This window comes from Lygodium microphyllum, chromosome 23 (assembly GCF_053477565.2).
Source record: "Lygodium microphyllum isolate KBCC chromosome 23, Lygodium_microphyllum_v1.1.10, whole genome shotgun sequence".
Taxonomy (NCBI): domain Eukaryota; kingdom Viridiplantae; phylum Streptophyta; class Polypodiopsida; order Schizaeales; family Lygodiaceae; genus Lygodium; species Lygodium microphyllum.
The window spans coordinates 33,826,089-33,844,280 of record NC_141157.1 but is presented as its reverse complement, the minus strand read 5'-3'; the positions used below and the strand labels follow the sequence as shown (position 1 = coordinate 33,844,280).

The 18,192-nt window shown below is 40.2% G+C and overlaps 1 protein-coding gene across 3 annotated transcripts; it reads left to right on the top strand.

The window, feature by feature from the left end:
• The first annotated feature begins 11,641 nt into the window (after window positions 1–11,641).
• On the top strand, window positions 11,642–14,307 carry LOC148016041 (presenilin-like protein At2g29900). Of its 3 annotated transcripts, none has more exons than XM_087664285.1 (2): window positions 11,642–11,814; window positions 12,593–14,307. In XM_087664285.1, the coding sequence occupies exon 2, from the start codon at window positions 12,648–12,650 to the stop codon at window positions 14,148–14,150; it is 1,503 nt and encodes a 500-aa protein (XP_087520411.1). In that variant the 5' UTR covers window positions 11,642–11,814; window positions 12,593–12,647; the 3' UTR covers window positions 14,151–14,307. The 3 variants fall into 3 exon arrangements, with proteins under 3 accessions (XP_087520411.1, XP_087520410.1, XP_087520409.1); XM_087664284.1 differs by having other exon boundaries at window positions 11,642–11,913; XM_087664283.1 differs by having other exon boundaries at window positions 11,642–11,854; window positions 12,593–14,306.
• Window positions 14,308–18,192: the final 3,885 nt, after the last annotated feature.

Below are 18,192 nucleotides of genomic sequence, written 5' to 3'. Positions count from 1 at the left end.
TTGATCAACCAACAAAGACAATTGTATTTTTTCCCAAACAATGCAAGAATAGTCGTGATAACATTTCCATTGCATATTCGCTCTCCCCCTTGGGATCAAAGTGATAATATGCCAAATTTTAAATTGACTTTATCTTCCTTCCTCTTGAGGAAAAGAATGCGAGACAAATTTGTAAGAATGCAAGACTATCTTCTAATATAAAATAATTATTGAATTACTGTGCGAGTTGTAATCATCTCATGGTTTGGCAGCACAAGGTAAACTCCTTAACCGTTATTTTATGTGAAACCTTCATGGGATGGATGCAAGACTTTAATGCAAGATCATTTCATGTACCATTGATGTATGTTTCATATACTCTTTCCCATGCATGTACCGTCTATGTGCTACATATGATTTTGTCGCGTAGCACTGGGATGCAATGATTGTATTTGGGTACAAGGATTTGTGTGAACCTCAATGCGCCATATGCATAAATCTATGCAAGGTTATTTATGGTTGTGGAAAGGATTATACCATGATCCCCTATGAGTTCGTTAATTATCGAAAAATAAATTCAAGCTACTTGTTAAAATGAATTCATGTGCATGCCTATGCCTCAATGAATAGCGGAGATGGCAATTAGTACCTGGGTATTCGGAGATGAATTATCCATACCCAATGTTGGTATTTGTATTATCGATAACGCCCTGACTAGTGGCTTCTTTGTTGGACGCGGGATTGCCTGGTGCATATCACCCTTCATTCTGGGGCCATACTTTCAACTTATGACTCTCTCTCTCTCTCTCTCTCTCTCTCTCTCTCTCTCTCTCTCTCTCTCTCTCTCTCTCTCTCTCTCTCTCTCTCTCTCTCTCTCTCTCTCTCTCTCTCTCTCTCTTGTTAGAGAGATGGCATGCTAGGGAAATTCTCTTTTATTGCGATGGGGGGAGATAAGCTCATGGAGATGAGGCTAAGGTTGATTGTGTGTGGCCACCCTCTAAGGAGGGGAAGAGAAGGAGATTCCTCAAAAGAGCTCTCTCTCTCTCTCTCTCTCTCTCTCTCTCTCTCTCTCTCTCTCTCTCTCTCTCTCTCTCTCTCTCTCTGATTGCAGCAGTTGGGGGGGGGGGGGGGGGGGGGGATAACATGCTCCCCTTTGCTTAAGGAGGGGGGGTTTTATAGGGGAAGGGAGGAGGGTACTATTGGGGGGGTGTGACTCAAGGCCCTCCTTTTACCTCCCATCTAGGCGGCCAATTTGGCCTATCGCCATGCAGTTGGCACTCTTGGGGGAGGAAAGAGGTAGTGGGGGGAAAGTGATGGCACACGTGTGCCCCTCCTGCCCATCGACATCAGCGTCAACACCTCCTTCATCACATCATTGTGATCTCCTTCTTTCTCCACATCGGCTTTATTTTCCTCCTCTCATCATCGTCATCATTCACGTCCTCTTCTTTCCTGTTGTCGTCCTTCTGCCTCCCCCCACCACTTGTCCAGCGATGACATGGGGGGAAGGATTTAAAAATTTTCAATTAATTGTATTAGTTGGGGGGGGGGGGTTTCTTATGCGGAGCGCACGGATATTACACTAAGATATGAGTTGTTTTTCCTTTCCCTTTTGCTGATATGTGTTTTTTTTCCTACTTAGAGAGACGAAGATTGGGAGCGGTTCCTAGTCTTCCGAGCAATGTTTACATCGGCAATGCATTCTGCGGATTATGGATGGAGAATGCAAGTAATGTGGATTCTGGATCGCATCTACGATCCTTCTCTACTATACCAGGAAAGACGTTGGATATTGTTATATCAACGCAAACTGTCTTGCCTTCCTTCAAACCAACGTCTATTTATTCCATGAAGTGAGAGTGAATTCAACTTTATTCACTAGAGGTCAAGAGGTTAAACTAAATAGATATATTTACAAGGAAGTGACAAAGGTCATCGCAGCGGACCGAGTTATAGTTGTTGGTCACTCTAAATGTCACAACTACGTCAAAGATGGACTTCCTGATCTTCCTTTAAAGTACCGATTTTTAGATATACATTCTTCAAAGCCCGATTATTACCCAATGGATATATCCAAATGCCATGCTTAGATTGTATTAGGGAAATCTTCTCTCCCAAATAACCAACCATCCCAAATAAACCATGTAATTTTTTTCCCTACAGCAAAAGAAATTATTTTTTCTATCCATTGAATATGAAATTGGTAACCATTCTACTAATTAAAAATTACGAGTCAGTAGATATATATAAAATCCATGGTTAGATTCCTGAAGTTAATTCAAAAAACTCTATCATGATGTAACCTTCTTTAAAATTTTAATATAAAGTATTTCTATCCTTTTGAAATGATTTTTCTTTTTGAAGAAGATACGAGCAAATTGTATGATAACATTCGTAGAGTTGACTAGAGAAAATCTTATGATACCCTAAGAAGCTGTTCTTACCCTTAATGTTGCTGAGATCCAAGAAAAGAAGTTCCTACTTAAGCAAATCAAACCACTCGAGTTTGATGGCCAAGGCAAAAACATTGAGGCTAAAGCAAAAATATAGGTCAAGTCCATGGAAGATTATTTCATAGTTGCTGGAATTACCCTAGCTAATCAAGCAATGATCGGCAAGTTAAAACTAACAGGAGAAGCTCGAATTTGGTGGAAACAATGGTGTAAAGACCAAGGAATCTCTGAAGCGTCTGTTAATTGGGATGTGTTAAAGGATGCAGTGCGAGACTGGTATCTTCCGCCAGCATACTGCAAGCAAAAGGTGAATGAATTCTTTTATCTAAAGCAACTTGGGATGATAGTGGAAGCCTATTACTCGAAGTTTGTAACACTTCTCAAGTATGCATCGTCTATGGATATTGTGCAGCAAGTATCCAAGTTTTGCCACGGATTGGATGATCCCCTAAACACACGGCTTGAAGCAATGCATCCATCTGACCTCCAAGACGAACTGATAAGAGCAAGACCAATTGTACAGGAACTCCAGTCCAAACCAAGAAATAATAAGCTTGGAACAATAAGTTCCAAAACACAAATATCTCTAGGGGCTATGCAAAAAGAGCCCAAGGTCAATTCCAATCTCTTAATAGCAAGAAGGCTAAAACATCTGCAGTGGGAAACTTTATTCCTTCTACTCGTGGTAATAAGGATACTTTCAGGTGTTATTATTGTAACAAACCTAGCCACATCCAAAGGCAATGCTCAAAACTCGAACAGAACAAATGCCAAAGCAAGTTCCGTAACGACCAAAGTCGGGGACAGCCACAGCTAGAGGAAGAGTTGCCAGCATAACCCTCAAGGAAGTATAAGATGATGAAAGTCCCACTTTGGAGACCAACATGGAGAGAGCGAGAATTCACGCCTCTCTCAACAAGAAGGGACCGAATCGACAGTTCTCAGTGATTCAAACACCATCAACCTATAACGGTAAACTCTTTAAAATCTTGATTGATTGTGGAAGCACACATTCATTCATATCACCAAGGTGTGTTAGAAAACTAGACATAGACACAATGCATGCACCTAGGTTGATAGTTGAGTTAGCTGATGGAAAAAAAGTTTCCTCAACACAACAGACAAGTAAGGTGGAGTTCAATCTAGGTGGCAATTAGACCAACATGCAATTCAGAGTAATGAACCTGGGGACCTATGAGTGCTTGTTAGGAATGGACTCGTTAGTTCCCAATGACACTCATATTCATTATGAAAAGGGCCAAGTCACATTCTTGAATCTTGCAAGACAACAAGTGACCACACAAGGAGAAGCAAGGAAACCAAAGATTCAATTAGCGAAAGCTTCTCGAATCGTTAAAGGTTTAAGAAAAGGCTCACATGTATACCTAATCAAATTAAATAAGACTAAACAGGATAAAGAAGTTGAAGATGAACCATCGTGGCTTAGGGAATATCTTGATGTATTTCCTAAAGAATTAACTAAACTTCGACCATAGAGAGAAGTTGACCACGAAATCAAGCTAGTACTAGGAGCTGCACCAATGCAAAGCGACCATATCGAATGTCCATTCCAAAAGCCATAAAACTAAAGGAACAACTCAAACAGCTCTTAGATCAAGGATACCTTAGACCCAATAACTCACCCTAGGGAGCTTCATTGTTGTTTCAGAAGAAGGATGGGACTCTCCGTCTTTGCATTGATTATCGAGGGCTAAATCAAGTAACGATCAAGAATAAGTATCCGATTCCAAGAATTGAAAAACTACTTGATCAATTACAAGGGGCAAAGATTTTCTCCAAGAGTGATCTCAAATCAATCAAGAATAAGTATCTGATTCTAAGGATCGAAAAACTACTTGATCAATTACAAGGAGCAAAGATTTCCTCCAAGAGTGATCTCAGATCATGATCAAGCAAGAATATATTCCAAAAACCACTTTTAGCACAATGTACGGTCATTATGAGTTTATCATAATGTCATTTGGATTAATAAACGCCTCTGCTACCTTCAATAGATTAATGCAAGATATATTCAGACCTTATCTTGATGATTTCGTCCTTGTATTCTTTGACGACATCTTAACATATTCCAAGGATGAAGGAAGTCACGAGTCACAACTGTGGATAGTTCTTGAAATAATGCGGACTCACAAGCTGTATGCTAAGAAGAAGAAGTGTGCATTCTTCAAGAAGCAAATCAAGTATTTAGGGTTTATAGTTTTAGCAAAAGGAATTTCATTAAATCCCCGGCCAAGGTCAAGGATGTACAAGACTAGCCGCCTCCAACCATCGTAAGTGAAGTTCGTAGCTTTTTGGGTTTAATAGGATGGTATCGAGTCTTTATCAAGAATTATGTCTTAATTCTTGCACCCCTCACCAACCTACTCAAGAAGCAAGTTGCCATTAGATGGACCCAAGTTGAAGAGTCTAGCTTTGACAGACTCAAGCTAAGCTTAGTCACGGCTCTGATCCTCAAACTACCCGATCTTAGCAAAGAATTTGAAGTGGTGACCGATGCGAGCTCTCTTGCTTTGGGATGCGTACTCATGCAAGAAGGACATCCAGTAGCATATTCCTCCAAAAAATTGAAAACTCATGAGGGAAATTATGCTACTCATGACCTATAATTACTCGCAATTATCCACGCCCTTAAGTTATGGAGACATTATCTGCTTGGGAAGAAGTTCTCCCTGGTAACCAACCATAAAAGTCTTAAGTGGATCTTCACTCAACTAGATCTAAATATGAGGCAACATTGGTGGATCGAAGTCTTACAAGACTTTGATTTTGAGATCAAATATAGACCAGGAATAGAGAATGTAGTTGCAGATGCTTTAAGCCGCAAATCATTTCTCAATGCACTTATCTCAGAAGAACCTCCTAAAGCTCAAACACTAACTACAATGATATCAATGCCTAGCAATTCCATCATTGAGCGAGCCAAGGAGAAGGCGAACAATGATCCCAAATATCAGAAAATTTTGAAGGAAATTTAGAATAAAGAACAAAATTCTAAGCTTAAGACAAAGTATCTCAACTTCTCTGTTGACGAAGGACTTGTCTACTTCAGGACAAGATTATGTATTCCTTCAAGTCAAGAACTTAAAAAGAAGATACTATGGGAAGCCCATGATTCCCCATTTTCAAGACATCCTAGTTATGCCAAAACTCTCAATGCAGCTAGGAAAAGCTATCATTGGGAGAAGCTCAAAGGTGACATACTTAAATACGTAACCGAATGCTTGAGTTGCCAACGAATAAAAGCTGAACGAGTTAAGTTGCTAGGAAAGCTACAACCACTTGATATTTCTCAAATGAAATGGGAATTCATTAGTATGGATTTTGTAGTTGGATTATCCTTAGTTCAAGGAGGATACAACTCAATCATGGTAATTGTGGACATGTTGATTAAGGTTACCCACCTTATTCCAGTCAAAACTAGCTATAAAGCCTCAAATATTGCCAAGTTATTTGTCAAAGAAATCTTTAGACTTCATGAACTGCCAAAGAGAATTATCAGTAATCGTGATTCTCTATTCACTTCACATTTTTAGAAGGGATTATTTGAAGCTCTCAGTACATAGCTTTGTTTTAGTACAACTTATCACCCTCAAACTAATGGGCAGATAGAGCACGTAAATCAAGTAATTGAAGACACACTTAGGGCATATTGTTGCAAAGAACCCAGACAGTGGATACAATATCTACCTTTGGTGGAATTTGCTTACAATGCATCTTATCATAAAAGCATTCAGATGACCCCATTTCGAGCTCTATATAGGAAAGAATGCCTAACTTTGCTAAACTTCTCCGACCCTACCTTGAAGGTTGAAGCTTCTAAGAAGATGCTTGAAGAGATGGACGAACAAGTCAAAACCATCAAGCAAGATATACAAGCTGCCAAAGATCGGCAAAAAGCCTATGCTGACCTAGGGAGTAAGGAGTGAATCTTCCAAGAAGGGGACAAGGTTTTTATCCGTGTACACCCAAAGAGGAGTTCTTAATCCTTGGGAAAATTCAAGAATCTAAGCCTAAGGTACTGTGGACCTTACAAAGTCATAAAGGCTCTTGGACCTAATGCTTATAAACTGCAACTTCCTAAAACCCTAAAAGTTCATGATGTATTCCATGTAAGTCTCTTGAAGCCCTATGTACCTAATCCTGATCATATTCTTGATGATCAACAAGTTGAAATGCTGAGCCAAGGTTTGCTTGAACTTCAACCTAATAGAATCTTGGATGTAAAAGAAAGAATCCTCAGGAATAGGACCCTTAAATAATATCTCATCCAATGGAAGGATTATCTTGAGGAGGATGCCACTTAGATTGATGAAGAAACCCTACGCAAACAACACCGCCAATTTCTCTCGATATGAGGATATCTCGATTTCTCTAAGGGGAAGAGGATGTAATCTTTTTATGAATTACGTAAGTTTTTCATTTACGTATTATGTAAGATTTTTTTCATCGAAAAAGAAAAAAACGACCGAGAAAGATCGACGTAATCAGCACGGCCTCATCATTGCAACGTCAACATTCTCATGAACATCAGCATCCTCCTCATCACGAATGTCAGCATCATCATGATTACAGACTGAGAGGGATAATGACTTCCCCCGCCCCCCCCCCCCCCCAACCAAAAAATAAACTACATGTTAAAATTAAGGTGCTTTTGATCAACAATCCCCCCCCATAAATTGAGAGCATAGGGATAACCAGACATATCGATAAGAGCAATCTTGATGAGGGTAAGACACTGATCAAGAAGGAGGAGACTCTATTCCGCAATTCCAAGAGGAGGAGACTCTGCTCCGTCAACTCAAGAGGAGGAGACTCTGCTCACGAGACGAGGAGACACTATTCCATTCAACCCAAGGAGGGGATATGCCGAAGGCCTCTCATCCTCTTCTACTCTAATCTGAGAAGACAAGACATTGACTCGCTCTTGCTCTATACTAGGGAAAGAGCTATTCTTGTTCTTAACTTTACTTGCCAAGGTGAGAGAGAGAGAGAGAAGTATTGCTCTCCATGAAGGACCATCTACGAGGCCTTCATCATCGAATCCCGCAATAACCATCATCATCATCAAGAGTCTTACACCTTTGCTAGCCAGTATTATTGTCGTGTTCTTCTCCTTCTATGAATCATATTTCTCTTATGGCACCGAAGAAAAAGAATTCAAAAGTGAGAATCGCGAGTGACCCTACTAATGTGGAAGCAACAGTTGGAGTTGTGAGCACGGGAGTCACTAACGGAGTCACGAGCAAAGATAACAACCCTTTACCAATCGTGATACCACATGTTTTTCTAAAAATTCCTATCCGAATTCAATAAGAATAAGATAAGTCTCTTAAGAAATATTGCGATCTTAGAGCATTCACTCGGTAAATTATTAGAACATCTTATAGACTAGAAACTGTTAGGGAAACTATGAAAACCTAGAACTCAAGAGAAATCATGATAAATTTTGAATTCAATACAAATTTATTAAGAACGAAACCCTGAAGAAATTAGACATGGATATAGTTTTAATCTAGAAGCTTGATAGAAGATTTTAAAGATCGGAAATATCTCTAAGTTGAAGAAATTGACTTAAGACCAAGAAACTTGGGTTACAAGAATGTCATCATAAGCCTTAAACTGAGAAGTTAGAGACCCCAAAATCTAAATACCCTAGTTAAATTCCAAGGGGAAGAGCTCACTGCGTGAAATTCAAAGGTCGATTGCTATGAGATTAATCATCACTTAAAAGTTGCATGATTGTTGAAGTCATAATTGCTTGAAGATATCAATCTTGTTTGTGATTTTCTAGATTAGATCTTGATTGAATTACGCATTAGAACATACATAAATTGATGAGCCCTATACCTCCCCCAAGGATAGGTGCTGAATCCCCATACCAAGAGGGGACAATTTTTAACCACCGCAGAAGCATGGGCCGACTCTGATGGCAAGAGGTCTCCCATCAAGGATTGCATTAAGTAGGAGGTGGACAAGGTGCTAGGGAGGGGGCTCTGACTAGTAAATCCTTTACGCACCTAGGAACTACTTGGTCCCTTGTATGGTCCAAGTTCTACCTGGGACACCTAAAAATGCTAGCTATAGGTGGATTTGATCTTGGTGATGTGTAGATACACCGGATGAGGCAGCATGTGAAATTGTAATTTTTCTCCTGCATGGGTAGGAGAACACACATTATGGAATATAATCAATGAATTTTTTTTATTCTGATTGTATATCTGTGAGTAAATTACGCAAACGAACAGTTGTGCATAAAAGTGATTTTTAATTAATGAAGCTATTTCATGTATTTCACGTAATGTGGTAGGTAATTAGATAACTAAGAAACTTCATTAAGGGAAGTGGGTGGATGGATTCTCGACGAATCCAGTCCTATGGTAGGGTGGTCTCGGTTGTCGAGAGGTTTTCCAAAAAACAAACACTAGGAAGAAACTCTAGGTATGGCCAATTCACCGACTTACTTGGGGTTTGGTCTTAGATCCAAACTATAAATTATCTTAGGGGAAAGGTACAGTGGCTGTGCTAGAGCACTGCTGGGATTTCATAAATCCTTAATCTACTACTGGAAAAAAGTGTTGTACTCCAAGAACCAAAGGGTAATGGCAGTCACTCCTTTTGGACAAGAAGCCTCTCGAAGGACACATGCGGATGTGAGCTAGTTGATGATAGGTGATTGATAGGCCAATTAGGAACCTTCAAGGTTGGTCCTTCATGGGTAACGGCAGGATGCTTCCCCTGTGAGGGAAAGCTAGGGTTAACTAGCCATACAAAATCCGATCATTCTAGTTAGAGTATGGATGGCGACGACTGCATGGTAAACTTTGGGCGACTGCTAAAACGTTGCTCGTCACGTAATCAAGGCGGGTACGTTACATAAAACAACATTAGATAAAAAAATGGAGCAAAATGAGCCCTTATAGATCCTCCTCGAGTATTTGTTGACCTATTTGTGTATGCCCAATCTCATCTAAAATGGAGATTGTGAAGATTTCTACTAACCACATTGGTTGGAGATTCTTGACCACTCTGAAACCAATTGATGGATCTACTCAAAGCATGGAGAATGCACACACACGTGCACGCGCACACACACACACACACAATCCAAGACATGTTATTCCTCAATCTCTAGAATGGTTTGGCTCACATAAAACTTATATTCAATATCTACATGTTTGTGTCATTATACAAGTAGCTCTAAATATTCCTCATTAGCCTAGAGTGCATCATCTCTTACTCGCAAAGTGTGCTACTTGTTTTTTTTTTGTGAGAAAAGGTAGGTAATAGTGCAATAACATTGTTTCTTCCATTTGCTCACAACAACATAGCAAGTGAGACATAGCCTCATGAGCTTCACAAATTTTCCAACCACATGAAGTGTAGTTAGTGGGCCTAGTCAACAACGGTGGCCAAGCGAACTAGTCTTTTTCTTTTTCTTTCTCTTTCTTTTTCTCTCTTCCCTTTAACAAGAACTTGTAAAACCCTCTCTCCTACCAATCCCCTCCTCACAAACTACACTCTCTTTGGTACACTTTTTCTTCTTAATGGCAAACCCCTTCCAAACCAATGTCTTATCCAAGTGCATTCTCTTTTCTTACTAGAATTTCTTCTTAGAAAGTCTTACATTGACCCAATCTTCGAAGCCAAGGGGAGACTTTCAAGAGGAGAAGATGGAGATTGTTTGAAAGATTCAAGGCAAATGGAAAGATCAACACCCTCACAATGAGGATCTAGAAGAGGAGAGTGGTGAGAACATGAAAGGCTACAATTGAATTTGATGCTATGGAAAGTCATGACTAGGAAATTACTGATTAAAGATAGAGCAAGGAGAATGATCCCAATTAACCCAAATGTGTCTTCTATGCCACAGATAAGGAGATAGTGAAACACATGTTCTAGTCATGCAAAGAAGCTATGGCACTGTAGAACTCAAGGACTTGTTCAAAGTTGCAGGCTTGAATGATATGGTCTGAATGACAACATTGCTTTTGGAGACCAAGGAAGACTTGACACGAGGAGTCTTGGAAGCTATGGAATGTAGTTCATGCCTTAGTGGTCAAACACATTTGGAGTAATAGATTTTTGAGAAAGCAAATACATGTGTTTAAAGTAGCACATAAGTTGTTGGCTAGATGTTAGAAGTTTTGAGAATTATGATGTGGATTCTAAAGTTTTGAGGCATTTGGCATGTCAATGTAAATAAACTCAAATTTCTTAGATAATCTCCTTAATATAATGAGATTGATTTCTTATGGAGCCTTCCAAATACAGCATTGATTAGCAAGCCTTTTGTTTTCCTTTATAATTGGATTGTGGCACTTCAACCATGGACTCACACATATTTTGAAGTGTATTGAACACCCAAGTGGAATGTTAATGGAAGCCTACATACTCTCTTGATACTCTTGTCAATGAAGTAGATAAAGAAGGCAAAATCTTTGTGCTGTTAGGTGATTGCTTCAACATAAGCATGTCTCAAAAAACATGATTCCCTAGCTCTCGATATAGCCTTTGTACAAGAAATGCACCTCAACTGCAATAACAACAACTTCTTTCTCAGCATGCCTAAGCAAATATGTCAACATGATTAAACTTATATTTACAACATTCTGCCTTTGTGAGATCTCTCATTGCAAGCTTATTCATATGCATCCTTTGGAAAAGGTGATTAAACTCTCCTATACAACCATTTGCCTTCATGAGATCTCTCAAATGCAGGCATATTAATATGTTCACCTATCCTGCTATTTTAGCTTACTCTTTGGGCATCCATGTCCTTGTAATTTTATGATCATTTTTGTAAATTTTGGAAATTGGGTGACATTGAAATTTAACTTTTGGAGTTGGGTGACATCAAAACTTGGTTCTACTCGCAAATTTTTTTAACGATAGCACAATTAAATGTTCATGAAGATCACTTTTCTAAGCAAGTGCAAAAACCTTTAACACAAATTTTGGAGGATGATCACCTACATAGATTGCTATGACACCTTTGCATCAACAAGTGCTCTTGGTTTCATACTTGGCAACTCATGGACTTTTAAATTGAACTACATGTATTTGCTATTTTAAATTATTGTATAACTAAACATTTTGAAAACTGCAAAGGTTTGAAACCATCTTCTTTAAAATGTGAAGTTAAAAAGGTTTTACAATTCATTCTACATTAACCTTCTTGTTATTAATTTATCAGGGCTGAGAAGTCGCAAATTCCTCTCTCTCTCTCTCTCTCTCTCTCTCTCTCTCTCTGCGTTCTCTTTGTCACTGTTTCTGTCTGCGTTACTCTTCCATCCATGACCATGTTCTGTATCATTCTTGCATACTCACAGGTGCAGACCTCAGATCAACCAGTTTCATGAAGGTGTCCTTCCTCAGGGATCTCCTGGTGTTTTGTGCGCAAGGTTCATCTTTTCAATTCTTAGAAAGCTGAAATTAACAGAGAAAAAAAGCGTTTCAGAGGGTCTGTGATTCTTTCTGTAATCTTGTTTTCAAAAAATTGTGTGTGGGAGATCATAACTCAATAAGTTTTAGACAAATTCGCACTGTAATTCCCACATTGTGAACTAGGACAGCATCATGAGCTTCTCTGCTGGGATGGGGGACTGGCAATCCCCTGCCCCTGACTGCACCTAGCTAGGTGTGCGGTACCTTGCGAGCAGAAGATCATGATGTTGAACGCTGTAGGAAACACTAAGGGGAAACTGCGGGCTGGCAGCCCCTTGCCCTAGCTGCACCTAGCTAGGTGTGTGGTGCCTCCCAAGCAGAGGCTCATGATCTTGAAACATTACCCTGTGCTGGCAGCCCCTCGCCTCCAACTGCACCTAGCGATGCATGCAGTCCCTTCCAAGTAGAAGCTCATGATGTTGAACGCTAATGGGAAAATCAAGGGAAAGGAGCCCTTTTCCTACATGGGGAAATGTCAAAAACTTCTTGTGTAGTATTTTGATGTGGACACTTTGAGGAGTACTTTGGGGATGCCCGTACAGGAATGAGCCATGACTCTTTATATTAACATGATGCAGATATGAGTCTGCTCTACATTTATGTGCATAATTTTGTATCTAGACTCTTTAAGTAGCACTTTGTGGACTGCTGCTGCATAGGAATGATCCATGACTCTTCATATTACTGTGATGCAGATATGAGAAGCTCTGACCTTTTGCGAAGCATTGTGTTAAGTTTTGCAACTTCGTGATGGACGGTGGCAGCATGTTAGACGTTGTTGGGCGTGAGATTGTGGGGATAGTATGCCCTGTCTCCATATGCATGTTGCTGGTGGTGCTGCTGGTGAAGCAATTGCAAACTGAAGTCAGCAGCACAGTCCTAACCAGTGTTGCAAACTTAGTGTACGGTGAAAGCAGCACAGACTCTGATTGGACAAAATTCCTTGGGGCTCTGATTAATGCTGGCATATTTGTAGCTGTTGTCACAGTGATCACTTTCCTGTTGGTGCTGCTCTTCTACTTCCGCTGCACGAAGTTCTTGCGTTTATACATGGGATTTGCAGCCTTCACAGTCCTTGCTTACATGGGCGGGACTGTTGCTGTCATGCTAATTCAAAATCTTGCAATACCAATTGATGCCGTTACAGCAGCAGTCATATTGTACAACTTTGCTGTCGTTGGTGTCATGTCGGTGTTTTTCTGCAGAATGCCCATTTTATTTACTCAGGGTTACTTAATTCTCGTGGGCATGCTAGTGGCCTTTTGGTTTACATCGCTTCCTGAATGGACAACATGGGTACTTCTTGTGGCCATATCTTTGTATGACCTGGCAGCTGTGTTGACTCCTGGAGGGCCCTTGAATCTACTTGTGCAGCTTGCCATGAGTAGGGATGAAGAAATTCCCGCTTTGATATATGAAGCTCGACCTGTTCTTTCTACAGTAAGACCGATAAACTTGACAAATATCTCTGCCAGACCACCTTCAGATGATTCAAGCAGCACTGCTAGAGCAACCCCTGATGATCCAAACAGCAGCACAAATGGAACACATCAAAGACTCTGGAAAGGGAGACCTGTTGTTTCTCGTGAGGGTTCCTCCTTTCTCAGGTGGCTTTCCAGCTTGGGAATACCTCTACCAGCAAGAGCTGGGGAACAAGTTCAGCTGCAGCCAAATGGTGAGACATCAGGGACTCCTGATGCATCGACACGTTCAGCATTAGGCATGCAGGATGTTCTTTCACATACAGAGTGCATTGCTTCAGATCAAATGTACAATTCTGTCGATGGACCTCTAAGGGAAAATTCTGACCGTCTAGAGCTCAACAGGAGTTCGCATTTTGACAGTGACTTTGAGCGGACACCTCTATTACGCTCTACATCCATGCATAATGTGGTAGTTCCAAATGGCAGTGATGTAAGGATGGAGCAAGAAATGAATTGGGAAGGAACAGATGATCTGGATGAAGGAATTGGACTAGGTGCAACCGGAGCTATCAAATTAGGCTTGGGAGATTTCATTTTTTACAGTGTGCTTGTGGGAAGGGCAGCTCTATATGACATGACAACTGTCTATGCATGTTACTTGGCCATCATCACTGGCCTGGGAGCAACACTTGCCCTATTGGCTGTTTGGCGCCGTGCTCTTCCTGCATTGCCCATTTCCATTGCTTTGGGTGTTGTATTTTATTTCTTGACAAGGTTTTTGATGGAACCTTTTGTTATGCAGTATGGTGCGAACCTGCTATTCTTTTAGGCTGTGTGTAAATTGTGCATTTATATCTGGAAATTGGTTCTCAGACAAGCGGGTATTTACTCTTTGGGTTGCATTTAAAAACAACTGTACACTGATATGGTAACACATTCATAAAAAACTTTAATGATCTTTTGCCTAAAAAATAACAAGTGAAAATGGTCTTTCTTTGCTTTGTCCATGTACTTAATATGTTCCTATCTTTTGAAAATTCAAAGCTGCTTAAATTTGGACAAAACTTGGACTGAATTTTATCATAACTGTTTACTATGTGACCCTCACACCATGACATTGACAGGCTTAGACTGGATTTTTAAAATCATTTGGTGTTGAGTCTGATCAGTTCCCAGTCTACTTCTGTTAATTTAGTTTTAGTGATAAATTTCTCTCCATAAAGCATGTAAGGCATGTTCAATTTGACCCAGGCTTGTTGACATAACAGCTGAAATAGGCTTGCGGCATAGTGCTATTAGAGGTCAAAGGGTAGTAATTTCTGAGTTGTGAACTGTGTATCTGAGTTTTGTAGCATCAGTACTTGCTAACTGCAGCTCAGGTCAGATGAAAGCAGGTGGACTCAACTAACGCTGCCCATGAATAGGAGACACATTCTTGAAACAATGCCAAGATATGGACATGCTGTGCTTTTTGGTGGTGGTTTTGTCAGAATACTGAACCCCAAACTGTTTCACAGGAACAAGGCCATGATTGACCATTTCTGCTGCACACTTCAGGGCCTCCAGTAATTGCTGGTTTATACTTTTGATGATTTAAAGCTTGGGAAGAGTCTTTGTATAGTCTAAGCTCTTAGAAAGGCAGGATTTTGTAAGGCCTGCTTGTTTGGTATGTGTAGGGCACATTGCACAGAGAGTTTCATGCCAGCTTTGGATTAAGGTATTTTCTCTTACTCGCAGGTTTGGTATGTGTAAGGCACATTGCACAGAGTTTCATGCCAGCTTGGGGAACAGAGGATGGTTCCAGGACATGGTACTTCATGCAAATGTGGAAGTAAAGGAGAGGCTTTGAGAGATTGCTTTCTGAATGCAAAAATAAGAAAGTATATGGATGCCCAAAGACAAGAAATGAATGTGAATTTGCAAGAGCATATCCTTCATAGATGCATGAATGCGTGAGCACAACAGTCCATGTGATACTAAACTGCAGAATTAGGATGAGAATCACAATAAGAGTAGGGCTTATGACTATTTAGAAAACCTCGAAACTCAGATTGACATAGTTTAAACTGGCTAAACTGACTATGTTTGGGTTGGACCAAAAAATTGCTCATCTGCAAAAAACAATGGCTAATGGAAAAAGCTCTTGATGTCTCCCAATTACTGAGTAGCACTTGCACAAGATGCCCAAATCGCAAACAACTCGTGGATCCTGGGGTTGGACCAAGGATCTGAGTGCAAATGATGAACAGTTGAAGGCAATAGATAAGCTTCATTTTGTTGTCCCTAGTAAGACAGTAAAACAAGCCTCAACTCTTCATGCAGGGGCCAGGCCCCAAACAAAATGATACCTGACCTTAATGTGTGTTGTGCAAGTATGATACACAAGGGATTCTGATTGTTGTTTGAATAACTGTCAGTGATTGCTGCGAAAGGTTGATTCCTGCAAGCAATCATGTCAAGCAAACCACCTCTTGGGTTGCTGCATAAGCTTATGTACAGTGTTAGGTTGCTTCTTGCTACTCCAACGAATGACAGTCAAACCAAGGCTTAAGCAAAAAGTTGCAAATTTTGAAGGGATGATGTCTCCAACCCCAGTTTCAAGGAGAGATTTACATTGTTTTCCACCATACCCATCTTGGAATTTTGCCCCCTCAAAATATGTAGCAAAGATTCCTCTTTAATTTGTGTTTGTTGTAGACCCCATTGCCACATCCTCTCTTCTATAGCTTAAGCATAGTGGGAAGGCAGCCAATGATGACCTTCCATGTGAAAAACTTCCTTCTAAACAAAATTGCAACATTTTTTGAATGTTTCCTTGTTATTGCTTAGATTTCACTAGTTTTGGTTCAGCTTTAATAGGACATGCAAGCCAATTTTCAAAATGGACCATCCAACAAGCATTTTTCTCCATGATTTTAGATTTTACTAGTCCTCTTTGAGATTTATCATGACCTACAAGAATTGTATGGAAGAGGGCCAAATGTTAGTTTTATGTTTTTAGTTGCCTTAATGAAATTGTTATGATTTGCCTAAGAAATATCATCTTGCAGATATAATCTCCCATCTATGATGAAAAGAAGAATTTGGATTAGTCATGTAAACAAATGTACTAGTGAGTTGCCACATGTGATGGTGAGCTCATGTTCCCCTACTAGAACATACCCAACATCTTGCAGATATAATCTCCCATCTATGATGAAAAGAAGAATTTGGATTAGTCATGTAAACAATTGTACTAGTGAGTTACCACATGTGATGGTGAGCTCATGTTCTACTAGAACATACCCAACATGTCATGAGGACATGCATTTTCAACTTAATCACTTGGTTGTGTACATATGTGATTAAGTTGAATGTGTGTCATGGTGATATATAATTCAAGCTTTGGCAATGGAAAACATTAGCAAAAGTTATTGTGCATAAGTGCTAGGAGGGTACCTAGGATAAATTTTGGTTAGGGACATTAAATTTTCCCTTGGAAATGACTTTTGGTATCATAGGGATTAGAGATTTAACCAATTTAATGCCCTAAATTACAGCTTGTGGAAAGTTTTAACAATTTCAACTTTCAGATTCAAAGAGGTTAGAAATTTAAACTTGAAGCTAAGTATTATTTGATGTTAACTTAATGAGGATATAGCTAAAGAATTGTACGACTCAAATTTGGATGTGGAGACCTTAGTGAAAATGGAAATTTGCCAAATGTCAAGTGTGGTTTAGCCTTGGGTTACATTTAAGTGTATATTTCGTGTTGGGCCCTTTTGCTCCAATTTTGGGTGGTTGGGGGTAGATTTGAGGGTGGAGAATTGATTGGTGGGATGAGAGAGAGAAGTTGAGCCATTAGGGATAGAAAACATACATTAGGCGCTCTTGGGATGGAGTGATAGGGTGATTATTGTGCAAGCATGTCTCTTGTATAAAGGTTAGAGAATTTTCTCTAATTTGTTGCTCATCTACTTGCTCAATAAATCTATATTTTCTCAGTCTTAATATGCCTTTTATAGATCTAATTTGAACAAAGATTAGGGTTTATTGACCTGTCTTGAAGGGGAGCTACGAAGCTCTACCCCGAGACCTACGGACCGCTTATTGATCAAGCGTTGCAAGCCGAGCGGCCATGGCTACCTCTCACATAGTCGATGCGCAATGCTTACCTTACAGGTGTAGTAAGCTTACCTTGATGCTCGATCGAGTTCCCTCCTCTCTCTTGCACTCCGGTAGCTCCACGATCCTTGCAGTAAGCTCAAGCAACCTCAAGCTCTCTCCGTCAAGCTCCATCCTCCATAGCCGTGTGAGAAAAGAGAAGAGAAGAGAAGATGAGAAGATGAAGAGAGAAGACGGGGAGCTTCTTCTCCACGATCCCTCACTCTCACACACTCACTCTCTCACTCCCTCACACTCTCTCAATCCCTCACTCAAGCACAAGCAAGAAGGCAAGAAACAAGAGAAGAAGAAAAAGAAGCTTTGGCCACACACAAGAATGAGCTTCTTATTCACTTTTCAACTTTATATACAAAAACCTAAATCCCTTTTGGGCGGTCATTCCCTTATCCCCTTTTTTACATAGCCGGCCGTGGCTTAGGTCCTCTTTTCCTATTTCCCACCGTTCTAACTTATCCCATTCCCAACTAGTGCATACAATTTGCGCAGGAGTGAGCCTGGCACTCTTCTACAAGGATTTAGGAGCGCTTTCACAATTAATGGTGCGCTTTTACTCTTTTCTTTTCTCGAGGCGACATTGAGGCCTTCTGGAGAGGTCGTCATTCAAATTTTTCAGGGTATGACTTCCATCTGGGGTGCCTTTTCCTTCCTTTGTCCTGTGCCCTTTCGGTTGTCTCCTTTTTCCATTTTCCCGCTCCTCTGTGTTGCGG